This window comes from Penicillium coprophilum (genome assembly GCF_028826855.1).
Source record: "Penicillium coprophilum strain IBT 35676 chromosome Unknown utg000001l_segment0_segment0, whole genome shotgun sequence".
NCBI classification, from domain to species: domain Eukaryota; kingdom Fungi; phylum Ascomycota; class Eurotiomycetes; order Eurotiales; family Aspergillaceae; genus Penicillium; species Penicillium coprophilum.
In genome coordinates, this window is record NW_026622720.1 from 2,740,383 (window position 1) to 2,766,075 (window position 25,693).

A 25,693-nucleotide genomic window follows, 5' to 3' on the forward strand; every position below is an offset into this window, starting at 1 on the left:
AATCCCGAAGTAGCTTAGTGCGGGTTGCTCTTTTGCCTGAGGCTCAAAAAGTTATCTTTTGCGCAAAACACTCACCACACAAAAATGCCACCTAAGAAGAAAGGCGATGGCAAGGGTGGCCCCAAACCGGGTACGAAACAGGCCAAAGCCGTCGCGGAGAAAGCTGGCGAATTGAAGAAGCAAGCGCCGGAGGAGCCTAAGAAACCGTCCGTCAAGGATGTCATCGGTGGCGCATCATGGACAGGCAAACTACCGGTCAATATGTTGGCAGAGCACTGTCAGAAGCAAAAATGGGAAAAGCCTGAGTACAGCATGGTAATCAAACACCCCCATGACACCCGTCACATGTCTATATACATATATTAAACCAGATGCTGATAGATTGCGCCAATTGCAGATTAAAACCGCCGATGGGTTCGTATCTTCCGTATCGTTGAAGAAGATAGATCCGAAAACCAAGGAACTGATTGTGATCCCCCCCAATTAAGCTCCCTGCCTCCCATAAACAACTCGCCGGGCAGCCAACAGCCCTCGAAGCGCGCCATTTCGGTGCAGCATTTGCTCTGTTCCGAGTATGCAACATGCGCAATATTCATATGATGATGCCTCCAACATACAAGAAATTATGGAAAGAGGATTTTGCAGAAATTAAAGCGGCAGAGACTCGGGAAGGCAAGGGCTGGATGTACGAGGCAGATCCATTCTTAGCCAAGCAAGAAAGAGAGAGCGCAGCCGCCGACTTGGCAAAGAAGCGAGCAGATCGCGAGAAAGCCCAGGCAAGGGAGAAAGCCTCGAATGTGGAATTAGGGCTAGGAAATGGGGATGCCAGGAGTAAACGCATCTGGTCTCAAGCACCCAAGGTGGACATGGGCACACGGATTCGACGAGATATCGAAGGCCTTTTGCGGCAGCATACAGTTTGGAATCCATATGGCGTGAAGATCCCGGAAAACCAAAAGAAAAATATTGCAGACGAATTCACCGGTCTAGGGTTCCGTCGCAGCCATGTGGAAGAAGCCACAGCGGAATGCAAAGACCGCGAAGAAGTCTTGGAGTGGCTTCTCATCTATGTTCCTGATGATGACCTCCCACGGTGGTCTCTGCCGGAAGGCTATTCTGCTGGAGTAAGCCTTGGTTCTGGAGACCTTGCTCGTGAGGCCAAAGTCAAGCGGCTGGCATCTGTGGGCTATCCGGCTGACATGTGCTCCCAAATCTTGGACAGCAAAAATGGCGACGAATTGGCAGCTGCTGAGCATCTGCAAAGCACTTTGGTCCATGGAACTCAATGCTCTGCCCCATCAATGGCCGACGAAGACGAAGAGGCTTGGGCAGAAGAGGCGACTACATTGGAGGCCATCTTCGGAGAACGTTATCACCGCATATCAGCCATGGTCTGCGAAATAATTAGCGAAGCATCGGAACTTCCACCAAACACAGTTTTCCGCTTCCAAAAGCCCTCCGCCCATTATCCATCCACACCTCCTGTGATATCAATCCAGGCCAAGGGCGTCCCGGCTTATATACGTTTGAGTGCGATCCGCCGGGCAGTGCAGTATGCCGAGGAAAACTTTACAGGTGAATCCATGATCTTCAACATCATGGATTGGCTAGAGGTTAACCTACCGAGCATCATGGAGAACCCGGGTAGACTGCGGGAGATTTCCGCTGTCACAGCTTCATCAGCAGCTGAGACCCACGAAATTCCTGTGCGTTCGGCTCGTAAGAATCGCAGAGGTATTGACTGGACGGTCGACTCGCCACGAAGCTTGGCTATCCGAGATGCTTGGGAAGCTAAACAAGATACTGCGCCGCAGATTGAGATGACTCGGAAAAGAAAAGCCCTCCCTGCATGGAACATCCAACATGAGATCATGCATGCTATAAACTCGAACCAAGTGACTATCATCTCGGGTGAGACGGGTAGCGGTAAAAGTACACAGTCCGTACAGTTTGTGCTAGACGATATGATACAGCGAGGACTGGGAGGTGCTGCCAACATTATCTGCACGCAGCCACGACGAATTTCAGCCCTTAGCCTTGCCGACAGAGTCAGCGATGAGCGGTGCGCAGTAGTCGGCGATGAAGTCGGATACGTGATCCGGGGCGAGTCGAAAGCCAAACCTGGTTCTACAAAGATTACTTTCGTGACTACTGGTGTCTTGCTGCGTCGGATCCAGTCAGGTGGTGATGCAGATGGCAATGTTGCAAGCTCCCTTGCAGACGTATCGCACGTGGTGGTCGACGAGGTCCACGAGCGAAGTCTGGACACAGACTTCTTATTGGCGCTGCTGAGAGATGTCCTAAATTACCGCAAGGACCTGAAAGTCATTCTTATGAGTGCCACCCTTGATGCTGCTATCTTCATGAGATACTTTGGCAGTCAGAGATCTGTTGGACTGGTGAACATTCCCGGACGAACATTCCCTGTCCAAGACTATTATTTGGATGACGTTATTCGGTATACATCATTTGCGCCAGAACTTACTGAGGACTATGAAGATGAGGAAGAACCCTCTAGGGGTGAAGAAACACTTGGAAAAGCTTTGCGGAGCTTGGGTATGGGAATCAATTACGATTTGATCGCAGCAACTGTCGAATACATCGATGCTCAGCTAGGAAACCAGCCAGGAGGAATCTTGATTTTCCTCCCTGGTACTTTAGAGATTGATCGTTGCCTGAACGCAATCAAGAGGATTCCAAACATGCATCCCCTGCCATTACATGCCTCCTTACTCTCAGCCGAACAACGACGGGTATTCCAGAGTGCACCAAGAGGAAAAAGAAAGGTCATTGCTGCTACAAATGTCGCAGAAACCTCAATCACAATCGAGGATGTTGTTGCTGTCATCGACACCGGTCGAGTCAAAGAAACGAGCTACGACCCTAAGGACAACATGGTTCGTCTCCAAGAAGTATGGGCATCACAAGCCGCCTGCAAACAGCGTCGTGGCCGAGCAGGTCGTGTCCGCGCGGGTAACTGCTATAAGCTATACACCCGCAAAGCCGAATCAAACATGGCCCCACGACCAGATCCAGAAATTCGCCGTGTCCCCCTAGAGCAGTTGTGTCTATCCGTCAAATCCATGAAAGGCATCGATGACGTCGCCTCCTTCCTTGCCAACACCATCACCCCACCAGAAAGCATAGCGGTTGAAGGTGCACTGAACTTCCTGCATCGCGTAGGCGCTCTGGATCACGACAGGCTCACAGCCCTAGGCCGCTACCTCTCCATGATTCCCGCAGACCTCCGCTGCGCCAAGCTCATGATCTACGGCTCCATCTTCGGCTGCATGGAACCCTGCCTCACAATCGCAGCCATGCTCACAGTCAAGAGCCCCTTCGTCTCGCCACGCGATAAACGCGATGAGGCAAACGCCGCCAAAGCAACCTTCTCTCGTCCAGGCGACGGCGACCTTCTCACCGACCTCACAGCATATCAGGCCTGGTCCGAGCGATCGCGCTCTCAGGGCGGTTACTGGGGCACTCAGTCGTGGTGTGCCGACAACTTCCTCTCCCACCAGACGCTACGCGATATCTCCTCCAATCGTGCGCAATTTATCACCTCCCTGAAAGACGCAGGCATTTTGCCAGTCCAGTATTCCGATTCGTCATCTTCGGCCTGGAACCGCAACGCAGCCAACCGCAACTTGATCCGCGCGCTCATTGCTGGAGCCTTCCAGCCACAGGTTGCGCAGATCTCGTTCCCGGATAAGAAGTTCGCCAGCTCAGTAACTGGTACCGTCGAGGTGGACCCGGATGCTCGCACTATCAAGTACTTCAATCAGGAAAATGGTCGTGTCTTTATCCACCCCAGCTCCATCCTCTTCTCTTCGGCCGGCTATCCCAGTGCCGCGGCGTATCTCAGTTACTTTACCAAGATGGCTACCAGCAAGGTCTTCATCCGCGATCTCACTCGTGAGTTACTTCCCTTCTATCCCTCATGCTATCACCTTCTAACACACATTGTTTTTACTTGCAGCTTTCAATGCATATTCCCTCCTTCTCTTCTGCGGCTCTATAGAACTCGACACTGTGGGTCGTGGACTAGTTGTAGACGGCTGGCTCCGTCTACGTGGCTGGGCCCGGATCGGCGTCCTTGTTTCGCGACTTCGTACCATGTTGGATGAAGCCCTTACGGAGCGTTTCGATAATCCTGCGGCTGTATCTGATGGCAGCAGTCTTGGTGATAGAGTGATTGAGGCTGTGAAAAAGTTGATTGAGTTTAATGGGCTTGATCAGTGATCTGCATAGGCAAGTTCTTGGGTCGAAAATATATATGCGCATATATCTTCTTAGAAGGGGGAACAATTGAAACGCTTTACGAGACACATGTACCAAAGATCATGTCTGATACTATCTTGCGTCTGATATGTCAGAGCATCCAAGTCTCACGTCGTGAGTAGTGGAGGTTGTGTAGGCGGCCGACTATGTAGTCCTGGAAAGTATACAGCGGCTCGATGCACTAAAGGAAAATCATCCTCCATGGGTGATAGACATGCGGCTTAACTTGGCTTCATTGCCAATTGCATCAATCTTTTATCGTTGTCTTTATTGATACCATAAACCTGGAAGTGATCCAAGTTGAAGGTTACAAGCCAAGATTTATAGGAATATGACGTCATATTTGACTACTAGTACAACTTTTTAGAACATACAGAGGGTGGCACACAGCCAGTCATGTGACTTATGTAGATAGAGAGTGTATCAACGGTTACCCAGCTACCAGCCCAGCAAGAGAAAAGAGAAAACAAAAGCAGTTCGAACGCCCGCAAGAAAAGAGATCATCGTCAACGCCTTCCGATCATCTATTCGTATGTCCGGAAAATGGTGGCGTCAAGTCATCTCGTCGTCAGCCCAGTAGAGCTGGGGAAAAAATCAGAAGCCAGAAAGAAAAACAAAATGAAAGTGAAGAAAAAAAGACTGGAGTCATGCGCAAACGCCATGCAGAAAAAGAACCGATTCGCGGGTTTACGCCGAAAGAAAAACAAAACGCCCATGTTTGACTGAAAAAAAGAGAAGTTTAGAGATCGTAGATGGTGGTGAGAACCAGCGCTCATGAGGCATGGGTATACAAACCACCGGGGTATTAGTTTGAGATAAGGGATTAGTAGTTTGCGTAGCCATCCAAGCGATCTGGATCATTGAGACTGACGGGCTTAGGCAAAGCGAAGTCCGTGGCAAGCTCGGCTTCAACAAACATCGCGGCACGTTTAAAACGCCGATCTGAATACTTTTCAAAGATGGCGGCGTGGTGACGGCGAGGATTCTCACAGCATTCCATCAGTGTGGTCAGAACCGGAATCAGCTGGGAGTAAAGATAACCACTGTAAAAGGCGTGTGCCGGCGTCTATCGTTGAATGTTAGCAATGTTATCCTTGAGCAAACGGAGCGAAACCCATACCCAGTTGCCCTTGTTTAGCAGCAGACGAGACAGGCAATGGGCACCGGCAGCAATGAAGCTGGGCGGGGTGCAGACAAAGCGCTCGTCCATAATAGCCAGCTCAAGGAAGTACTTGGCAACAGTACGAGTTTCCAGGTCATATTCATCAGCCTTGCTAATGCGGCGAAGGAAACTCATAGGACCAGGCCATCCAAGATCGAAGTCGAGGATCGTAAGCATGAACCGTTCTGCCTTCAGAATCTCGTCCACGGAATATCCACTATCAACCATGTAAACGATTTCTTGCACAGAAGGGGCTGTAATCTCCTCGAACTTTGCAGCAATGAAGATGGCGGTTGCACCAACAAGCTGCAGTTTGCCCATTGAAACAACCTTGTAGGACAAAAAGCGGTCGATGTAGTTCACTGTGAGGAACAGTGTTTCAGGCAGCAAGTTGAAGCGCTGGTGAACTTGAACGAGCCAGTCCATCAGAACTGAGCGCATCGACCACTGGAGTTCGCTCTGACGGGCCATGTAGTCAGGGACCGGGAGCATATCGATCTAGAGGCAATTCTGGTTAGTTCCAATTGATACCCGGCGTTGGAAGAGCAACACGTACCTCTTTCTTTCTTAAGTGAAGGAAAATCTCGTCGTTATACTCTGCGACCATGGTTGTGTCCAACAGTTCTTCCTCGATGTCCTCTGGTGTTTGCTCACTTTCGACAATGTCTTTAGCCCGGAACATCTCACGAGTGGTTACATTGCTCATGCATGGATAAATGACGGCAGTGGCTCCATCGGTATTATCCCCACGAGTGGAGTAGATGGGCGCAACGTGATACTCGGTATCATCCCCGTCCCATTCCTCAGGCTCTGATACCGCCGACACAGGCTCCTTGACATTTCCGTGCTCCTTGATATCTTCGGTCTCAGATACGGTGGCATCAGACTCGACGAGGCTAGCACTATCCACGTTAAGCCTATTCGAAGGCTCCTCCTCAACAACATTTGAGGGTCGCACTTTCTCCACTCCCTTATAGCTGGCCTTGACTTCTGTGTCTGTGTTGGTTTCCTTGGATGCGTCTTTTTCGGGGACGGTGTGCAGTTGTTGGTCTTTGAAGACGGCGTTGTTTCGCTTCGATTTGTACGCCAGTTGAGCTTTGCCGGCGGGATTCATTGGCTTTGTTGTGACAACGGTATCAGCGATGCCCCTGGTTCCTGACAGAGTCATGCGGCGCTGGGCTGGCTGGGACAGTCCAGGAGCCTTCACCTCAGCCAGGGCGGGCTTTCCACCGACGGCGGAGTCATCCCGGCTAGCCCGACTCATATCCTTGGTGTTGCTCACATCAACAAATGCCCGTCGGCCAACATTGTTCTGAGCCATCATACTCAGAGCGGGGCTTGACTTGTTTCGTTGATGGATTACCTTATGGTTCTGATTGTGGAGGGACGGCGGGGGCACATTCTCATCCCCAACAGCTCGGAATCGCTGTGGCTTTAGTCCCAGTTAGCATCAGTATAGCTCTGGTGGAGGATCAAGCAACTCTAGAGCAAGCCTGGGCAGATACACAATGCGACACCGAACGCGGCGACGTTTTACGCGATTGACGCGTAGGAATAGAGGAGTTGGGTAAATAGAGCATAAAAATGACAATGACTCACCTTTGCGTCCATGGCTAAGAACAATGAAGTATCAAGACGTGGTGTCGAGTCTACCTTGAAGTTGGTCGAGAGGTGTGTTGTTTACTTTTTGCTGAGTTGGGGGATACGAAGTTGCCCTGCGTGATTGGCCGACCCAGGCAAAATAAACAGTCGTGGGGACCCGCTCAGTCGCAACTTCCGAATATGTCCTCGTCACTTGAACGTTACTTAGACGTTACTTGGACGTTACCACGAATGAACGTCTAAGTAGACCTGGAGAGCTAGGTGCACCGAAATGAATGATTGAGAACGAAAGTGACAGTCACTGCGATGAAGGGAGGTCGTGTTGTCCCTTACTAAAGATGTGCCTTGTTGACAATGTACGCTATTCCTAAATCGGAAGCTACGGTCGCGCACACCTTCCTGCCGCGCACACTACTACTAAGCAATGTATGTAGAAAATTTTCGTTTCTAGGTATGAGAATATGTATACACATCTATACCTCAGTAAGGGAGACAGCATGTGAATCCATCCGAGCATGATTTCCTGGGGTTCGGTCAAAGGTTTGATTCAGAGCTATCAGTCCAGATTAATCCATAGGACAGCATGGGCCTTTTGACAAGCTTCTAGCTTTGTTTGGCTTTTTTCAAGGATCCGATTTTATATACTCCCCAGCTCTTGTAGATAGGTAGGATATACTTAAGCCTTGGAGAGTGCTTTCCATACTAGTGTACATACCAGGAACTTCCGAGGTCAAATTGATACCAACCAAGGTTCCAAGGCTGGAACTTCCCGAGGTCGGGACTCGGAGGTTAAGCTTAGATGTTTGTTCTGTTTGTATTTAGTTTGCACTGTTTGTTCAATATTTGACGTCATCATCCTTATCGGCGCGTCTCCTTCGACGTCCATCGAACATTATTTTCCTTTAAATAGCATCCCAGACTGAGTGAAACTGTACAAAAAATTATCTACAAGCAGGCTCAATATGAACAGAGAATTTCCATCAAAACGATCCTAATATAAATAATATTTGCGAGTGGAATCGCCATTTTATGGCCTGATCTAGATCTAACGCGTTATCTACACGAGACCACGTGAGAACCACACCGCCGTCACAAGAGGTGGGACACCCGGAATCAAGCGGTTTCTGTTTGGCAGCTTTGTGATCAACCGAAACCCACTTCTATCATTACGACAAGTCGTCGGCTTTTTCAGTCTCGCTAGATGATGTGGGGTTTCAGATCAGAGGAAATGGGCAGATTCGGAGTAAATTATAGATTCCCACGTTCTCGGATCCGATGTTCATCGTCAATTCAATATATTCAATATATTCAATATATTCAATATATTCAATATCCAGACCTTTTTGCGCCCAGTCACTCAGCATCACCGCCTGACTCCACCAAGCAGAAATATGTTCCCCCTTTTTCATCGGCTATTATTTTCTTCAATAAAAGTGTGGAATCACGGATTTGCGATATTCCGAACTCCCTTTTGTAGCCATGTTCCAAGGAGAGCGGAATGCTCTGTAACCTCCGGGATTCCCTTTTTTAACCTTAGGTAGGTCCCGAGGAGGGGTAAATCCAAGGTGCAGATCATGCGAGACAACTCCAGAAAGTCATGCGATATTATACAAAAGGGTTATTATGGGGATTGGAACGGGTTGGTTCTTTCGATATCCTGTCAGTTGGGTATATAAAATCTCCAGGTCCGATCCCATAGGCGGATCAACAAAACGTCTATGAATCGCCTTACCCTAGCTATTTTGATATCAAACCACTTGATAAGTGTCGCGCTACCTAGTGTTCTTCAATCCACATAGTAAATGAGTAATGCGACAAGAGCGGTGGTGGGAAAACGACTGGACAATGTCGATTCTGTCCAAGCGCACACCTCCACAATAGACCAAAAAAAGGGTATGGGTTGCTACGTGGTCAAGCTAGAAACTAGCTGCAAGCCAATAAATCCACTAGGTGCTATTTCTTTATCTTATTTTGCGCCCGTAGGTCTCAAGTCCTGGGATACTTGTGGCGACAGAGGTACCTAAGCTACCTTTGTGTGAAGCGCTGCATATTCCCCCCCCTCAAAGTCTCAGGTAGCCCACACTCGCTTACACTTCATCCCTGAAGATTCTAAGATCGGATTATATTATCAATTTCGTACATTATACGCAAGAAGGGGGGTTATACAAAGTGCTCCGTCACTCGGCGCAATGGCATCCGGCTTGCGACAGCTTTTGCGCCTTTGCGAAAAGATACAGCATTGGGATGGCTTCGCACATAGTTATTTTTTTCAATGCATAGAATAGTTGGAAATCAAATGAAGGTTTTATAGAGATTCATTAATATCATGGAATGTGATGGCTGCTTCGATGGGCGCCGGAAGCGCAAATCGCCATGTCACCGACCCAGGCAGGCCGTTTTCTCGCTTTAGGTGAAACCATCGTACGCACCCACCTCAACCTTCTTCCTTCCATCCAACAACCCCTCGAACAAATCGCCCTCAGTGCCATCAACAGTATTGGGTATGTATCTCTCCTCCGATTCAATCTTACTTTTTACTTCCCTGACCCCATTTCTATCCTGGAGATGCCACCGCTGACATAGCCTCAGCGCCTCGTAGAATCGACAATCCCCTCTCGACCTCGACCGAACCCATCCTTCGACCACTCGCTTTGCCTTGGACAATCCAGATATCTGCGATACTGGAGGAATTTGTTTGAGTTGAATTAGGTGTGTTCTAGTCTCTATCCATCCTTTTCCGAGTCATCTCGCTTGCTTCCCCCCAAGCCCGCTCCCAACATCGGCCGGACTCGGTTAGCGACACATTCATCCACCATTTTCCAAGACAAAATCCATCCTTATTACATATTCAAGCGCTTGGAACCCCATTGTGTTAACTCCTGTCCTCTGTTCTCCTTAGTTTGCCCACATTTACCCTTTGGAGCCGCTTCTGGCTCTTGCGACTACAGATTACCCTCCCACCTCCATCAAAGTTTTGCACCGACAGCTTTTATACATACAGACCCGGGCGTGGCCCATCCATCAGCCCGATCTTTCGAATTCAACAATTGTGGTAGGTTTGACGGATTCTTCCCTCTACACCTGCCCTTCCTCTGTGTCTTGCCATGGATCACATTCCCGCCCTCTACGGCACATAAGCAGTGGGTTGATCCAGTCTTTGGTATAGCAGTGAAGTAATCCTCAATTTGGAACACTTTGATATGCAAGCGGTTCAGCATGAGGGGCTTCCTGGCCTGGTTGAGCAACCGGGTCTGGCAGACTCTGCCAATGTAGCTCGAGACCTGTCGCTCAAAGGCCCAGCACCCAAAAACATCGCCTTCGAATTGCTTCTCGATGAGAACTCCAAAGTACGCGCTCGTATTCCAATGCGCGTTCAAATCTATCCCCACGATACCACGGATTCGATCGTCACGACAGTCAAAAATTTCTATGGAATATATGACGGTACTGCCAGTGGGGTCAGCTTCGAGGATGAACATGGGACTACCCTCATAGCAAGGTACGAGAATCTCAAGAACAACAGGACTGTGTATGTGCGAGTCATTCCCATTCAACCATACGGGGATCACTTCTATAATGGTTTCAATGTCGAGCCCCGCAAGCGGCCCAGTTTGGCAGAGCCTTTCCAGATGGTAGATGGCATGGCGCCAGTGTTGGATCAGCCATCACGGCCAGCCTCCCGACTGGCGAGGAAGCGCAGCACCTCTCCGTCGAATCGGAGTCTCCGCAGCGCTTCTCAGCACAAGCCTCCCTCCCGCGCAGGCAACAAAAGCCGGGCTTCAAGCATCCACGGAGGTTTCCATGATGATGATGGCTATAGCGATACCGAGAGCGCTTATGCTCGCAGGGCCCGCAATGAGCTATTTGCAAGCTCTGATATCAGCATGGAGAATATACTACAAGATGGTCGTCGGAAACGACCCAAGTTCGATAGCTCTGTGAGTGACTCATGCGAGAGAACTTGTTCCTTGATTAAACACTGTCACTAACCAGCCTATTCCACTTAGGAGCTCCCACTGTTTGTTCCTCCCCAAGTGCCCCTCACTACTTCCACCTCCTCCATCTCTCCTCAGCGTCGATCGATTGGGCAGGAAGGCGCTGGGTCGCCTTTCGCACGTCCACCGCAACGCCCGTATAGCTATCAGCATGCGCTTCCATCACCGCAAAGCTATGGTCACAGCGAGTACGGTGTTCACTCCGGACGCAATACGATTTATGCGACTCCTGTTGTTCCAGACCATTCAAATCGCATGCGCGACACGGGAGCCTATAACAACTCGGCTAGCCGAGTGAGCGGCCCAGGTGTATTGCCCACACCTGACCCCACCATTGCAAGCTGCATCTCTGATGAGGATGTGGCGATGCAATTGATACGTTTAGGCGATGCGTCCAATTTTTCCCATGGGCGCACCTCTGCCTCGACATTGGACGATGCCTTTAGTGGCGCTGCTGACGCTGCCTCTTCTACTGGTGCTACCAGCGATGGGGAAGAATTCAGCGAGGATGAGGATGACCTGCCAGCTCGTCGCCAGAGGTTGGACTCGAGCCCAATGCTGCCGCCGGGAACCATCAAGCGCCATCTCAAGGGCTTGGATGACATTCTTCCCAGCGCCGATAGCAGCGATCACAGCTCGGATGGTGCAGATGATAGCATGAAAAGTGAAGCTGAAGACGATATCCTTTACAAGGAGTTTGCACCCAAGGCAAAGAAGCCGAAGAGCCGCCCCACATCTTTCAAGGCTCGGAACCAGAAGCCTGCACCTGCGAAACCGAACAAAAGCAAGGCTGCTATGCCTGCTCCTCGCAAATCATCCGAGAAGTCAGCTGCGCCTGTTCCGCCTCTCAGCCCGGCTTCCTCCCGAAAGGTCTCTGGGGGCTCGGTCAACTTCCAGCACCAGCTTGGTGCGGATGAAGAAGACCTTTCCACCAAGCCCCGCTGCCAGCGATGCCGCAAGAGCAAGAAGGGCTGTGACCGTCAGCGCCCATGTGGGCGCTGCAAGGATGCCGGCATTGGAATTGACGGTTGTCTTAGTGAGGATGAGGGCAATGGTCGCAAAGGGCGCTACGGTCGCCATATGGGCGTCCCCGTGAAGAAGACCGGGGAAGAGATGGAGGAGGAGGAGGAGTTCTCATTAGCGCCTGTGACCCCTCCTATTACTTCGTCTACAGCTGACAAGAACAAGAAGCGGAAGCGCTAGTGGAGCTTCAGGCCGTGATTGCTCCCGCTATCTCTAAGCGCCGAAGTGTCCGCACCTCCAATCTTCTTCGTGACCATGGGATCTCTCATTCATCTTACCATCCTCTATGGGCCAATCTCACCCGTCCCCACTCTCTCCTTTCACCCTCTTCTGGCCAGCGCCCGAGACAGTCCTTATACTAACACACTACCATCATTTGCCCTTCTCGCTCCACATTCCCTTCACTGGTTACAAGCCATGCTCCCTCCATTACACACTGCCAAGCGGTTGATATGTTCTTGTTGTGTCCCTTCGGCGTCTTAGTGTTCCTGCGAGCTATATGCTTCTTGTCACGTCCCCTCGCTCATTCGAAATCAATGCTACTGGGCTATTTATCATTCTATGTGTCAGTTTCATGTGTGTGGTGTACGGTGGACTAGTAGCAGAAGTATATAGTACTTCCGAGGGAAGGCTAGGCTAGATTAAAGGTGACAAGCTGTAGAGGATGTGCCTATTTTGCTTTATTTTTGTCTTATGGATAGTTGGGGAGTCAATGGAAGGGTTTAAATCTTTATTGTGCAATTCACTGTTCGAAAATTCTATTCAGTATCCTAGTAGCCTACATAGCCAGAGTGTGCATGTCCGTGTCGATCAGCGTTTGGCGGGATAGGTCACATGACAATGGCGGTGTGATTGGCCCCGCAACTTTTTTGAAGAGCTCAACTTTCTCGAACCTCAAAACGCTCGCACTTCTTTTACGAAACGACACTTTGCATATTTCCAGTCGCATTGTCGGGTGTCGCAGGAAACAGAACCTAGTTTTGCCAACGCTGAGTTTCTATGTGACGCGGTGCGCAAGCCAGCATCCTTACACGAAGTTTTCTCCAACCACTCGGCAAGCCGCACTCAGCGCCTTGTCTGAAAAGCCACGACAATGCCTCCCAAAGCTACCTCTCGTGGAAGCACCCGCGGAGGTACTGCGAATCGCGGTGCCCGATCTGACACAACCACCCCAACTCCCGCTGGCGGGGGCACTGCGCCAAATGCTCCCACGACAACCGGCGCGCCCGGTCCTGCGAGTCGAGCATCAGTGCAACGACTTCAATCACTGAACAAACGCACACCTTCCGGTAGCATTGCGCCCAGCACCCGGCCGCCGTCGGCACTTGGTGGCGAGCCGCCCAAGCCAGTCATGAAATACAAACCGAAGGCCGTTGGGCGTCGCAGCAAGCAGGAACGAGAGGAGATAGAGCGGCTGGAGCAAGAACGATACAATGAGCGTCTGAAGGAGGCTGCCGCTATTCAGCGTGGCCGTGGTGGTACTGCTCGCCGTGGTGGCTTCCGCGGTCGCGGTGGACCCATGGCTATGGGTATGAGTGGATTTGGTGGACGAGGCGGCAAGCGAGGCCGTGGCGGCTATGGTGGTGGTGGTGGAGGCGGTGGATATGGAGGAGGCGCAGGCGGCGCAGGTTCCGGATACAATCGGTCTGGTCTTACTGGAGGCAACAACCGCGGGCGTGCATATGACTCTTCAGACGACGAAGAGAATGCACTCCGTGTCAGCATCGACCATATCAACCTCGACAGTGACGATGAGGATTGGGATACACCGAAGGATTTCAAGGGAAAACAACCCAGCAGGTCGAGCGGCGGACTTCGTCCCGTTCGTGTTGAGCGACATGAACACGAGGAAAGAGTTATTAGCGTCAACATGGAATCCAGCACGAGCAGAACCGACGATCTCCGCAAAAAAGCAGAGAAGGAGAAAGTCGCGAAGGATGTCGGCCGCACACCTACTAAGGTCAAACCCGAACCCCAAGATGATGATACAACTATGCAGGATGCTATTCCATATGCGGATGACGACGACTTCCTTCCAGAGCATAATGTCCGTGTGCGCTCGGCTCAGAGCATGAGTCCAACAAAGAGGAGCACAACAGAGCTACGATCGACTCAACAGACGCCTGAGCCCGAACTTCCCGACCCACGCAGCCTACTTAACACTAAAGAGGAAATCGACGAATATGACCGACACATGGAAGATTTGGCTATCATCAGGGATCTTCTCGTCCCCAAGGAGTCAAAGAAGACCACCACAGAAGCAGAAACAACCGAAGGAGCTGCTGAAGGTACAACACCCGCAGTGGAAGGACAGGATGGCGACGAATCAAATGAAAAGAAAGAAGAGGAAGAGGAAGAAGACAATCCCCTGCATGGCCAAATGTTCCTCATGCAATTCCCACCAATGACCCCCTACCTCAAAGTCGCCGGTTCCGCCGAACAGCAACCTGCAGTCACTGCCGCAGCCCCCCATAACGAGATCAAGCGCGAAGCAGGCGAGGACGTGGAGATTGTGGAAAATACCAAACCAACCGAACAACAAGAAACCAGCGTCTTCACGGCTGGCCAACCTTGGTCTCTACCCACCGGCCGTGTCGGCAAATTGAATGTACACCAATCAGGACGTGTGACGCTAGATTGGGGTGGAATTAGTATGGAGTTAGATCGTGGAGCGCCGGTTGGTTTCGTCCAGGAAGCCGTCATCATGTCAAAGCCGTCACCAGATTCAGAGGAAGAAAGCAAAAAAAATGTTTGGTCCATGGGCCAATTGTCTGGCAAGTTCACAGTCACGCCGAACTGGGATGCGATGCTTTAAATATCTACCCAAGGTACCTTATGATGAACGGAAAGAAATTCGAGCGAACTTATTCAACAATCCTTTCAGTCATTAACTTGACAGTCACTTAAGATAGCTAGAGTAGGGTGGAAATCTTTTTAGGGATTCAACCTTAAGCCTTAATAGGTTAATAGTGCATATCAAAGAACAGTAACTTTTCTATTTGATCACGGGTCACGTGGTCGGATTTATATATATTTGACGATTTGAACCAGGCAATACTCTGCACTTCATACAATATGGTATCATCCCTCGAGAGTGAGGGATAGGGAGGAAGCTAGAGGCAACTACGCATTTATTCATGCCAAAAATATATCAATTTGAATTGACACTAAAACCCCGAAAAAGATCTGTGATTTCCATGGTTCTGAGTATCAGAACCTTCAATGGAACCTATGCCAATTCACACTCAATAAGACTCTCAATTCCTCTGTGGACATTCCAAATCTTCTTGATCTTCAGTCCAGCAGATTCCACCAGTCTGTGCCACTCGGCTTCAGTCCGCTCAGTAGTAGCGAAATCGGCCATCATGAGAAGATCCATGCTGGTTGTCTCCCAGTATGCGTCGGTAGCAGTGACAACTTGGTCGTTAATTAGCACCTTGCTAAATCCGGGCTTCATGGCATCCGCGATAGCCTTCAGCATCTTGCGGGCATTATCATCTGACCAGTCGTGGATAACAGTGTGGAAATAGTAAGCGCGAGCGCCTATAGAAGAAAAGGTTAGCTTTAGTACAAGTAGTCTTCCGCACGATCTAGTAAGCCCTAGGGCCCCAAGTCCTGACCCAACCTAGAGTGGTTGGGTTCTGGGTCGAGACCTTCGACCCAAAATGGGTTATGCGGAAGTCTAAGTTGAAGTTAAGGGGGCTCTAAAAGGAAAAAAAAAAATATACCCTTGATAGGCTGCTCAGTGAAGAAGTCATGCACCATCGGCTCAATAGACGGGTGTAGTTGCTTTTTCTTAGATTGAGCAGTCAGCTCGGGAGTATCTTGTAGCACTAGGCGTCCAGGAGCATCAGGCCACTTGCGTCTAAACTCGGAGATGTCGTGGCCTAGGCCACCACCGATATCGACAAGGAGAACATCATCTTGTCCAACATTAGCGATCAGGCTAGGGACATCGTAGAAACCGGCGTCCATCCAACTAGGACGTCCTTGGCGGTAAAAAGCCATATGGTTGTTGAACTGGCTAGCAATCACTGGGTTCTCCTTCAAATACTCGAAGAAATGAAGATCGGTTTGGTATCCGCGCTGGAAAGCACAATCCTTGCCGTTGGATGGGTTAACATATCCGGCCTGTTTAAGATAGGCAGGTAGAGCAACCACACCGGCGGTTAGGCAATTAGTCCTAATTAATACGTTAACGTTGCACTTTCTTATATCTAACAACCTTAGGTCTATAGGCTTAGACTTACGCGCAAGCGTATGAATCAATGCATAGCTTCCAGCTTAACGAAATAGTAGTTCCGGTGCGGCGGTATTCATCAGGACCGGTCTGAAGGATGACTCCCATTGTGCTCAAGTGCTTCAGGATGCGACCTGGTTAGATGTATGGTTAGCTAGGGGTATCCATAAGGCAGGCAAGATGATAATTGTGGGGGAAAAGATACAGCCATTTTACCTCTGGACCGGAACAAAAACCTCGGTTCCTGTTCAAGGTCCAGGGGGACCATATCCCAGTTTGACAATAAATCACATACCAAGAAAGGCTGGGTCAGCGCCTACGGCCTTGGCCAGCTCGGCAGTAGATTTGGGCTTTTCATCCTTAGATAAAATAGCAAAAAGTCCCAGATCAAAACCGATCTCCACACAAGCATACGTAGCAGCCTATAAAGCCAATATGAGTTGCCATTGAAAGTACCAAATTGAAGTTTGGGGACTTACATGGCTCCAACAATGTCTATTCATAGACTCACGCGGAGTTTGAAGTGCATAGATCAGGGATTGAGCAGCTTCCACAAGCGCGGTTCGATCGTTGTAGTCCTTCAGAATGACGGATTTGCCAAGGATAGTAATTTGATTGATCAGACTAGGAATCAGCTCGGGGGCACTAGGGGATGTTGCCACACTGGCAAAATAGGCCTCCTGGTCCCCTTCAGCGCGGGCGATTCCACTCAATGTGAGGTTTGCAACGTCAACCATTGTGGATGAAGTATGTGTAAGCTTAACAGTAAAGAAGATTGGAGATTGAAGTTTGAAAGTGCAGATGAGTATGAAGAGATATAGAACACACAGGTCATCGAAGAGTCTTTAAGCAAAATGTATTCACTCTCAATGCATCAAAACAAAATGTAGTCAATCTGGCCTTGTGTCCAAATGAGGCCACGCCAGCTGAGCAACGGTCCGGCCGGGTGTAACCATGTAGGGTTGCTGACATGAATATAACCTTAAATTGTCTCTGTCTGAGCTGGGCAACTCCCTCTTTTTGTCACCTGCAGGTTCTGAGGAAGTGGAGACTTGGTAGCTTAGCGTTGGTCGCTAGTGCAACAAAGCGAATTGAGTAAGTATAGACTCAAGAGATAATTACATTGAGTTTACTTCCGGGACCCTGGGGCCCCGGCAGCACTATGTGATGAGGGCAGAGACACTGAAACGTGCTACTATCCCGTTACCCCATGTGATGTGGTTTGGTGTGGATGTCATTGTATTCCTACCTAGTCACCCGGTTCTGTCCGAAGCACGACCCCTCTGCTAACTATACTCTATCACTGAGATATACGGATGAGAAGCTGTGTCACCAAGGACTTTCATCTTGTTAATTCTTGCTGCAGGCATAGAATTACCTAGAGACTATTCTTCCTAGGTTCATAGCTGAGGACCCTAACCCTGGATCGTCATAGTACGAAGCAGTTTTTCCAGGGTAATGCTACTTGTCCAAGCTAGCTCACTATCTTAGGTAAGACCTTAGCAGGATATACTACTAGATAGGATTCTGTAAGGATCGTATGGTTTCGATTAGATAGTTCTAGATATGGGACATTCATGTAACTAGTTAACTATAGACGGGTATAGTTATTACATAAGGAACACTGCCAAGCCTGGGGGCCTTGGGCATCAAGTTGTATGCAAACCCTGCAAACCGCCCGGGAGCACACATAAGAGTGCATGCATGTAGAGACAACATAATATTAGGGATGTTCGACGTAAGAACACTCCAATATGTTGCTGATTGCTCTCTCGAGGCATCGTTCAGATGTATACAATCTGTACAAAGGACTTTCCAAGGCCCATGTAGTCGATCCAGCTTCGTAATGTACATTGAGGCCTAGGAATTAAGGCACCAGAAATGCCAAGGCCCATCTACCCTGGATCAGCTAGCACGAACTTTGTTTGCGCGTGTCGAGCTCAACTAATTTGACCACCATTACATTCTCTATGCCCAGGAACATTAATGGCCAAGCCATAAGTCGGCCCAGCTTAACTGCGCATATTCTCTCTACAATGCCCGCATAGATCAAATCAATAGCTTCTCGTGCTACACGAACCCTCGCCATGTCGTTGCGTCCTCTCGGATATCAATGCAACATATCCTACGCGCAATTATTTCGCAATGGACAGCAAACAAGACTCACTATAACACCACCTTCAAGATCCTTCTCTCGATTACGCGACACCCATTGCATACATCGCTGGTCTGCGGCAAGTCCGCACCATGCAAATAAACCTTCGTTTTCACTACGGAGCTTTCTCGGTGATATTTTGAGACCTGCACACACACCCCAGGGCCACGGCAAGGGGCCATGGACTCAACAATGTCGCCATGAGACGACTTCTGTGGCCAAAGACCCCGAACTCTGCATGCACTGCAGTGAAAAAACCATTCCCAAGGCTAGAAGACACGTCGAAGCTGGCAACCTTTCCAGCGGCTGGCAATGTAAAGCATGTGTTCGCAACATCCGTGTCCATGGCCATCTACCAAATCAGGAGCAGCTTGAAGCGATCCGTCGGCGAAGACTGATCAGGACGAGTGGAGAGGCAAGCAAAATAAGTCCCTGCAGGCACTGCGGCACGATGACAGCCCCGAGGAGTAGCCGTAAATTTATTGATGCGAATAACCCTTTTGCCGGTTTCCACTGCCGGACATGTGTTCGGCATGTCAACCATCATGGTAACCTCCCAAACGAGCAAGATCTCGCTGCGTTCCAGTACCGCAAAGAGATGCGGAATAGATCTCCTACTGCCGCCCAAAAAAGAAAGCAGAGGACATTTCGAAAGAATCTATGACCCATAACCGTTCCAAGTCCTCCAAACAGATGAAACAGAGCCGCGGTGAATATCCCTGCATGCACTGCGGTGACAAAACCATCTCCAGCAGCAAGCGCAGGCTTGTTGAGCCCCGGAACCCTGCGGCAGGCTATTACTGCCAGCCATGCACGCGGTCCTTGCTCGAAACTGACGCCTTACCAAGTACAGTCAAGATTGCAGCGCTCAGAAAGCTCAGAGAAACCCGCATGCAAAGCAATCCTCGAGTCTTGAAGAGCCCTTGTGTCCACTGCGGTGAGATCACTGTCCCTAGCAGCAAGCGCCGACTCGTGGAGTCAAAGAACCCTCAGTCCGGATATTACTGCCGCGCCTGTGCGGACTGTTTAATCGAAACCAATTCACTACCCAGCGACATACGCCTTGCAGTTCGCAGAGCGCGAGAGCAGGTCAGGCTGAAAAACTTGCGGGCCAGCCTACCTCAAGAGTCGCAATCGCCGGTCTCTCAGAAGGAAGAAGCCACACCAATCGATACGCCCACGGACAAGACCGCAAAGGCTTGTGCGCACTCCACAAGCGAGAAAATCACGCCGGGCCCCTGAATCTGAGCATGTGTTCTTTGTCTATGAGGCATTTTGATCTCAAATCAGCTCATTTTTGAGAGGCTGGAAGTACCTTTGCGCAGGGATAACATGAACAAAAAGCCCGGGTGCGCTTACATCGGATATCGAGGCTGGTCGACGGCTGGATTGCTACCCGTGAAAGGCACCGCGTTCTAGGAACCCCAATATTGGAGGAAAAAAAACAACCAATGATTCATCCTTTGATCTGCCTTGGGCAAGGGTAGTAAATGTGTTGATTTGCCCATTATTCTATATTGTATATGTTGTATGCGCGTCGTCATCTTCCCTGCATCCAGCCATCTTATTCGCTCGAATTTGGCATCTGCATTGACGATCATTTGTGGCGCTGTCCATTAAGCCTCGGGATGTCTTCGGGAAGCTATAATTAGAAATCCATCACATTGTTCAAAGTACAAGGTAAGATGTACGGAGTACTCTGTAGATGCATGTATAAGATCAATATGAAATTATTGAATCACCCTAACAGCAATCATCACCGTTTAAAGATTCAAGAATAAATAAACAATGGATAGCCTTCGGACACGGGGAGGGTTCAACCAATCAAACCCACCCAATCCAGCCCCACTCGGGACGGTTCAGGGACAGAGCCAAAGACAGTCGAAAAGCGGCTCGGCCAATCCAAAAGCCTCGCCCTAATCGGCTTCATCGTGATTTTCCCTTAATCTCCCTTCCCCCTAGGTTGTTTCGCTTTCTGGGTTTATTTTTCTTTTCTTCTCTTTCCTCCACGACTAAAAGTGATTTGGACGGAGTATCGAGAGAGAAAAGGCGAAACTCCCCGGAAGCTCCCCTCTTTCCGTGTTTAGCCCCCTATTCACTCGATTGCCTGACTACAATCCCGACACAGCAACCCACTCGAATTTGAGTGGTATGCTCTGAGCCTGCACAACTTATATTGGAGAAGAAACTCGTCCGAATAATATTCATCACCTCCAACCTTCTCCACGTCTTATCTGCAGCACTGTTGCCTTGCCAACTCCAGACCCCCGTCATCCGCGACCCGCACCATCAAGCTTGGCGTTGCTTGTTCCTCGTAGGCAACAACGCAAAGCATTTGCACGCCAGTCTATATCCATATTATACACCTATAATCTACCAACAATGAAGCCATCCGCCTTTCTGGTCTTTCTCGCCCCAGCTGCCGTCCTAGCAGAATCACAACAACCCGCAGGCGCCAGCCTTTCCTCTGATTTCGCGCACAACTCCCCCGCCGTCTCATTACCAGAACTTCCTCCCCGGGAGCAATTCGCTCCCTTTACGGATCGCGACGTGCCAACTGATGAGATGCGCTTGCTCGCTGCTCGCTATGTCCTCCAGGCGCGCAGTGAAGGTTCCCTCGGCCAAACGCCGTGGATTGGCATGGCTATCGGGTTAACCTTTACTGCTTTGACGGCCGTGATGCTCGGGTGAATCGTTGGCCAGGAGTTGCTTTGGAACGAACACCCACCTTGCGATCTTCCGACTTTCGATACATATACCTCCTTCTGTTTATTTCTTCTCTTTTGACACGACATGTGAAACGCCGAGCACTGCTCGAACTTTGTTTATTTTTTCCGCTCGACATACTTCTGCTCCTTTTCTATTGTTCATATTCTTGCGGACTTTTGCAGCGGATTCTTACCATTTTGTCTATTTTGCATCCATGGTCTTGTGTTTCTGGCGTGGGATTGGACCTTTGAGCTCCCTTTTTTCTTCATATTGCATCGCCCGACTACCGAGTTACTCCATGTACTCGATGTTGTCGAAAGTATAAAGTTGCATGTTATATGCATGTTGTACATGATACCTTTTTGTTTCTGATGCAGATCTTGTGCCCAGGTGTGTACATGGGATTTACCTAATTAGTGTATATACATATGGAATCCGAACTGACTACGGGGTACTCCGTATACATTTTTGCTTTTCATTTTCTTTTCTTTCAGATTTTGTGTTCGCTAGTCTGCGCCTCTTTCGTACTTGGACTCGGACTTGGGCGCTTTCTTTGTTTCTCGAAATCCAATATTTCACTCTCAAAGGATATTTCGATATTCTTCCTTTTCACCATGTCTATTGGTTCAATCTTTGAAAAGGAACCCCGTTTTTTCCCCTTCCAATTTTGATCGCAGTCGGACAAACAGCCCACTCCGTGCTATTAGGGCAGACGCAAAAATCCCGGGGCCTGTCAGATTCCCGCGCTCCATATTGACATTTGTGCTCTGATTTTCTCTCAAACTTCGTCCTCAAATCCATTAGAAAGAGAGATCTTTCATTTTCATGGGAGTGGGTATACACCCTCGCACACTCCAAAGACAACTACACCACAGAACCAACCCTCCCTCACCATGGACATGGACGAATACCCACCCTACACGCCGATGCCCTCCCTCAACCACGAGCTAGGGCTAATGTTCGGCTTCCTCTCTCTCTTCATAGTAGCTATGGGTGCATACATAGCTCTCTGGCGCAGTAAGTTCCCTCTCTCCCATTCTCTCATATATCTCTATATCACCCCAAAGATCCAAAACCCCACTTGTTGCTATATACATGTACACCTTTCCAATGCCATTTAAACATAACACAATCATGATCAAACCTTCACTATCCTAACAACAATTCCCAGTATCCCAAACCCGTCTATGCGCTCAAGACCTCGCCCGCCGCAGAGCCTACCACGAGAAAAACACCCCCCACGCACCCCTAGGAACAACAACCTCCGTAACAGCAGGTCTGCCTCCAAGTCCCGGCAAAGACTCAAAATCCAAAGCAGAGGTGCAAGAAAAAATGCTTGACCGTATCGGTTTGCCTGAGAACCGTGCTGAGTTACCTGTCCATGGGATGGAGCTGTTTGGGGTTGGGAAGTGGAATGCGAGAACACCGCATATCAGATGTCCTTTTAGTCGGGCTACGCCGCTTAGTCCTGTTAGCCCTGCTAGTCCGCTTGGAAGCGGGACTGTGGATGGAGCTGTTGGTTCTGTTAGTCCTGTTCGAGGTGAGGCTGGGCTTGGGTCTATTTTTGGGATTGCGTTGGATGGGGGAAGGAGTTTGAGTCAGGGGTTTGGGTTTCGGTCGGCGAGTCCGGCTAGGAGAGTTGGGGGGAGGATTGGACCGGTTGAGATTGGGCCTGCGCCTAGTCGGGAGTAGGGTTGGGATTTATGATATGTTAGGTTGTATGAAAGAGAGGCGGATTATGGTGTTGGTGGGTGTTGATAGTTTGGGTAATTTTGATATTGTCTAGAGGGATTCGACCGTCGATTCAATTGTGCTATTCCCGTTTTTCTCTCATGTTATTTGAAATTCTTGCAGCTATACTTTACATTATACTCTAGACTATACTATACATCACCAGCTATCTATCTACACACAGGCTTGTCAAATCCACGAGTCCACAGCAACGAGCCCATGATAACAACCAAAAATCCAAGCGCAACCAGCACACTGGCAGTTCCGTACACATACGAATAACGCCGATGGGATAGTCCTTTCAACTCAGCAACCCAAGTACTGATAGTGGTCGCGCTCCCACAAAATCCATCCATGATACCCTGCAACACCTGGCAACCTGTTAGAGCAGCAGGAACGACCGCCCCAAGACCGCTAACATGCTGCAAATCATAGCAAAGACCCAAAATGATAGTCCCAAAGATATTCACCACAAACGTGCCAAGAGGGAAGGTCGGAATCTTACTATTCAAACGCAGCGAAACATAGAACCGAAGGAGACAGCCAAGCGGCGCAAAGACAAGAGCGAACACCGCCCGGCCACGCCACACATCCGGGCCATGAAATCGATCTGGTGGCCAAATAGCCAAGAACACAGCTCCGAGCCAGCATCCCCAGGCAAGCACAACCACTACACGGTCGAGGATTCGTCGCGTGAATGCGAAGGGCACGGTAGGTGTGACACGTGTTAAAGCCAGGGCAAGATGTGCACCGAATATCAACGCCGACAGACTCAGCGACACAGTGAGGAAGATCACAGCAACGAGAGCCATGAAGCTATACCCGCCATTACGGGATGCGATGTGTGATCCGGTCGGCAGCGACGGATCAGGAAGGGCATTTGCCAGGGCGAGGAAGATGTCCCGGATAAAAGACGAGAAGGAAGTGAAGCAACCACAGAAACCAGTTGTCAGACCAATATACAGCGGGATGGTCTTCTTCACGGCCATGTGTTTCTGGCTCTTGATCTTAGGGTCGTTCACGGCTGGGTCTGTATCTGGTTCCTTGGCTTTTTGGCCCCACTCTTCGCGGAATAGATTGTGGTCTTCGCTCAGGAAGCCCATTACCAGGCTTCCGCCTACATTCGCCCATAGCACCCCTGTCACGACGGGAGCGCCTGTGTAGAATGTTAGAGCTTGGAGGCCTAGACGGGCTAGTGTGCCCAGGAGGGAGAAGAAGATTAAATAAGAGACGGTGTAGAGGAGGGTTGCGTGTTTGGAGAGGGGTTGTGCAGCGGATGCAGGTGGTGCAGGTGCGTGGTCACCCGAGGGCCATTCGTTTGGATCCCCCCTCCCTTGGACCTCTGTTAAAGGGAAGGTGGATGAGGGATCTGTAGTTGATGGCATGCCCAGTTGAAGGGAGAAAGGGAAAAGATTGCCAAGAATCGGAGACCGGAGATCAGGTGGAGTCCGATAAGATTAGGTCAGTTTTGTTGTATAGAGGATAAGAGGGGGAAAGATAAAGGGACAGGACTTATACCCAGAGGTATATGTACTTCTTCCCTCTTCTCTTCCTCTCTCTCTCTTTTCCTCTTCTCCATCTCGATCCTTCATCATGTCTCTCCCATCAAATGTTCATGTCTCCTCTCACCCTTGTCTCCAAGCCAAGCTCTCTTTAATCCGCTCATCGTCCACAACCCCGCGCGAGACAAGAGGCTTGGTCCATGACATTGCCAACATTCTCGCCGTGGAGGCCTTTGCTGGACTGAAGCTCGTCAAAACCGGCACGGTAAATAGACCATTGAACCCCATTAGCATTGGGCTTCCTAACACTCAAATCCCAGGATACCACCCCTCTCGGAATCGAGTATGAAACCCAGGGAATTGACCCAGCCGACTTGGCTCTAGTGCCAATCCTCCGATCAGGCCTCGGAATGGTTGATGGTGAGTGATTCATTCTCTTATACCCCCAGCACTGCAACTGTAACCCATATGGTTATTTCCCATATGACCATATTGCTCCATTCTCCACATCCCACTCCCATTCTCATTCCCATTACCAATTCCAACCCCAATCTCAATCTCAATCTCAATTCCACTTGTTATCTCCCCCTATCACCGCCCCCACCTGGGCACCCTTATCCCCCACTCCTAGCCCGTCCCCCGCTTACACGGCCCCCACAGCCCTAAACGACCTCCTCCCAACTCCAGTCCCAGTCTACCACCTGGGTCTGTTCCGCGAAAAGGTCTCCCTCCAACCCGTAGAATACTACAACAACCTCCCCTTCCACCGGTCGGAGCTGTCCCCAGCCTCCCCAGCCTCTCTCAACCCAACTACCAATACCGCAGCTGCAAGTCTGGCGGTGCTATTGGACCCGGTTATCGCCACTGGTGCGACAGCCGAGGCGGCGATTCAATTGCTGCGGGATTGGGGTGTGAAGAAAGTTATTATGATTAGTTTGCTTGCTTCGGAAGAGGGGGTGAAGCGTGCTGCGGGGACTTGGGGGGATGTTGAGGTTTGGGTGGGTGCTATTGATAAGGGTGTTGATGAGAAGGGTATGATCGTGCCTGGTATTGGAGATATTGGTGATCGGTTGTTTGTTGCTGTTGGGAAGTAGTTTTGTTTTGTTTGGCATCAGCATTAGCATTGGCATAACGCATGACTGTTTCGGGTTTAGATACTAAAGATGGTTATGCACGTATCACTACAACTACAAATTGGCTAAATATGATCAAGACTACAATTCAAATCTACAATCCAAGGTCTACATGTAGGAAGAAGGTTGTCCCCGCCAGATAATTCATCGATAACGTATA

General features: G+C 49.8%; 10 protein-coding genes across 10 annotated transcripts; 7 read left to right on the top strand and 3 right to left on the bottom strand.

Annotated features, from left to right (window-relative positions):
* Nucleotides 1-84: 84 nt before the first annotated feature.
* N7500_001051 (RNA helicase) lies at nucleotides 85-4,242 on the top strand (the record flags this gene model as incomplete). Its single annotated transcript, XM_056672197.1, has 4 exons — nucleotides 85-315; nucleotides 398-427; nucleotides 489-3,915; nucleotides 3,980-4,242. The coding sequence occupies 4 exons, from the start codon at nucleotides 85-87 to the stop codon at nucleotides 4,240-4,242; spliced, it is 3,951 nt and encodes a 1,316-aa protein (XP_056537770.1).
* Nucleotides 4,243-5,104: 862 nt separating this feature from the next.
* On the bottom strand, nucleotides 5,105-7,054 carry N7500_001052 (cyclin family protein; the record flags this gene model as incomplete). The annotated part of the gene is made up of 4 exons (XM_056672198.1): nucleotides 5,105-5,347; nucleotides 5,402-5,941; nucleotides 6,000-6,875; nucleotides 7,043-7,054. 4 exons carry the CDS (start codon nucleotides 7,052-7,054, stop codon nucleotides 5,105-5,107), a joined length of 1,671 nt encoding a protein of 556 aa, XP_056537771.1.
* Nucleotides 7,055-10,245: 3,191 nt separating this feature from the next.
* Nucleotides 10,246-12,243, top strand: N7500_001053 (putative C6 finger domain protein; the record flags this gene model as incomplete). The annotated part of the gene is made up of 2 exons (XM_056672199.1): nucleotides 10,246-10,983; nucleotides 11,053-12,243. 2 exons carry the CDS (start codon nucleotides 10,246-10,248, stop codon nucleotides 12,241-12,243), a joined length of 1,929 nt encoding a protein of 642 aa, XP_056537772.1.
* A 913-nt stretch (nucleotides 12,244-13,156) lies between these two features.
* Nucleotides 13,157-14,878, top strand: N7500_001054 (putative DNA-directed RNA polymerase III RPC4; the record flags this gene model as incomplete). Its single annotated transcript, XM_056672200.1, has 1 exon — nucleotides 13,157-14,878. The coding sequence occupies one exon, from the start codon at nucleotides 13,157-13,159 to the stop codon at nucleotides 14,876-14,878; it is 1,722 nt and encodes a 573-aa protein (XP_056537773.1).
* Nucleotides 14,879-15,292: 414 nt separating this feature from the next.
* N7500_001055 (uncharacterized protein) lies at nucleotides 15,293-17,040 on the bottom strand (the record flags this gene model as incomplete). The annotated part of the gene is made up of 5 exons (XM_056672201.1): nucleotides 15,293-15,606; nucleotides 15,792-16,246; nucleotides 16,314-16,437; nucleotides 16,599-16,725; nucleotides 16,783-17,040. The coding sequence occupies 5 exons, from the start codon at nucleotides 17,038-17,040 to the stop codon at nucleotides 15,293-15,295; spliced, it is 1,278 nt and encodes a 425-aa protein (XP_056537774.1).
* Nucleotides 17,041-19,118: 2,078 nt separating this feature from the next.
* Nucleotides 19,119-19,700, top strand: N7500_001056 (uncharacterized protein; the record flags this gene model as incomplete). The annotated part of the gene is made up of 1 exon (XM_056672202.1): nucleotides 19,119-19,700. One exon carries the CDS (start codon nucleotides 19,119-19,121, stop codon nucleotides 19,698-19,700), a length of 582 nt encoding a protein of 193 aa, XP_056537775.1.
* Nucleotides 19,701-20,840: 1,140 nt separating this feature from the next.
* On the top strand, nucleotides 20,841-21,149 carry N7500_001057 (uncharacterized protein; the record flags this gene model as incomplete). The annotated part of the gene is made up of 1 exon (XM_056672203.1): nucleotides 20,841-21,149. The coding sequence occupies one exon, from the start codon at nucleotides 20,841-20,843 to the stop codon at nucleotides 21,147-21,149; it is 309 nt and encodes a 102-aa protein (XP_056537776.1).
* A 911-nt stretch (nucleotides 21,150-22,060) lies between these two features.
* N7500_001058 (uncharacterized protein) lies at nucleotides 22,061-22,859 on the top strand (the record flags this gene model as incomplete). The annotated part of the gene is made up of 2 exons (XM_056672204.1): nucleotides 22,061-22,184; nucleotides 22,339-22,859. 2 exons carry the CDS (start codon nucleotides 22,061-22,063, stop codon nucleotides 22,857-22,859), a joined length of 645 nt encoding a protein of 214 aa, XP_056537777.1.
* A 209-nt stretch (nucleotides 22,860-23,068) lies between these two features.
* On the bottom strand, nucleotides 23,069-24,283 carry N7500_001059 (FluC/FEX family fluoride channel; the record flags this gene model as incomplete). The annotated part of the gene is made up of 1 exon (XM_056672205.1): nucleotides 23,069-24,283. The coding sequence occupies one exon, from the start codon at nucleotides 24,281-24,283 to the stop codon at nucleotides 23,069-23,071; it is 1,215 nt and encodes a 404-aa protein (XP_056537778.1).
* Nucleotides 24,284-24,491: 208 nt separating this feature from the next.
* Nucleotides 24,492-25,494, top strand: N7500_001060 (uracil phosphoribosyltransferase; the record flags this gene model as incomplete). Its single annotated transcript, XM_056672206.1, has 3 exons — nucleotides 24,492-24,665; nucleotides 24,721-24,820; nucleotides 25,061-25,494. The coding sequence occupies 3 exons, from the start codon at nucleotides 24,492-24,494 to the stop codon at nucleotides 25,492-25,494; spliced, it is 708 nt and encodes a 235-aa protein (XP_056537779.1).
* Nucleotides 25,495-25,693: the final 199 nt, after the last annotated feature.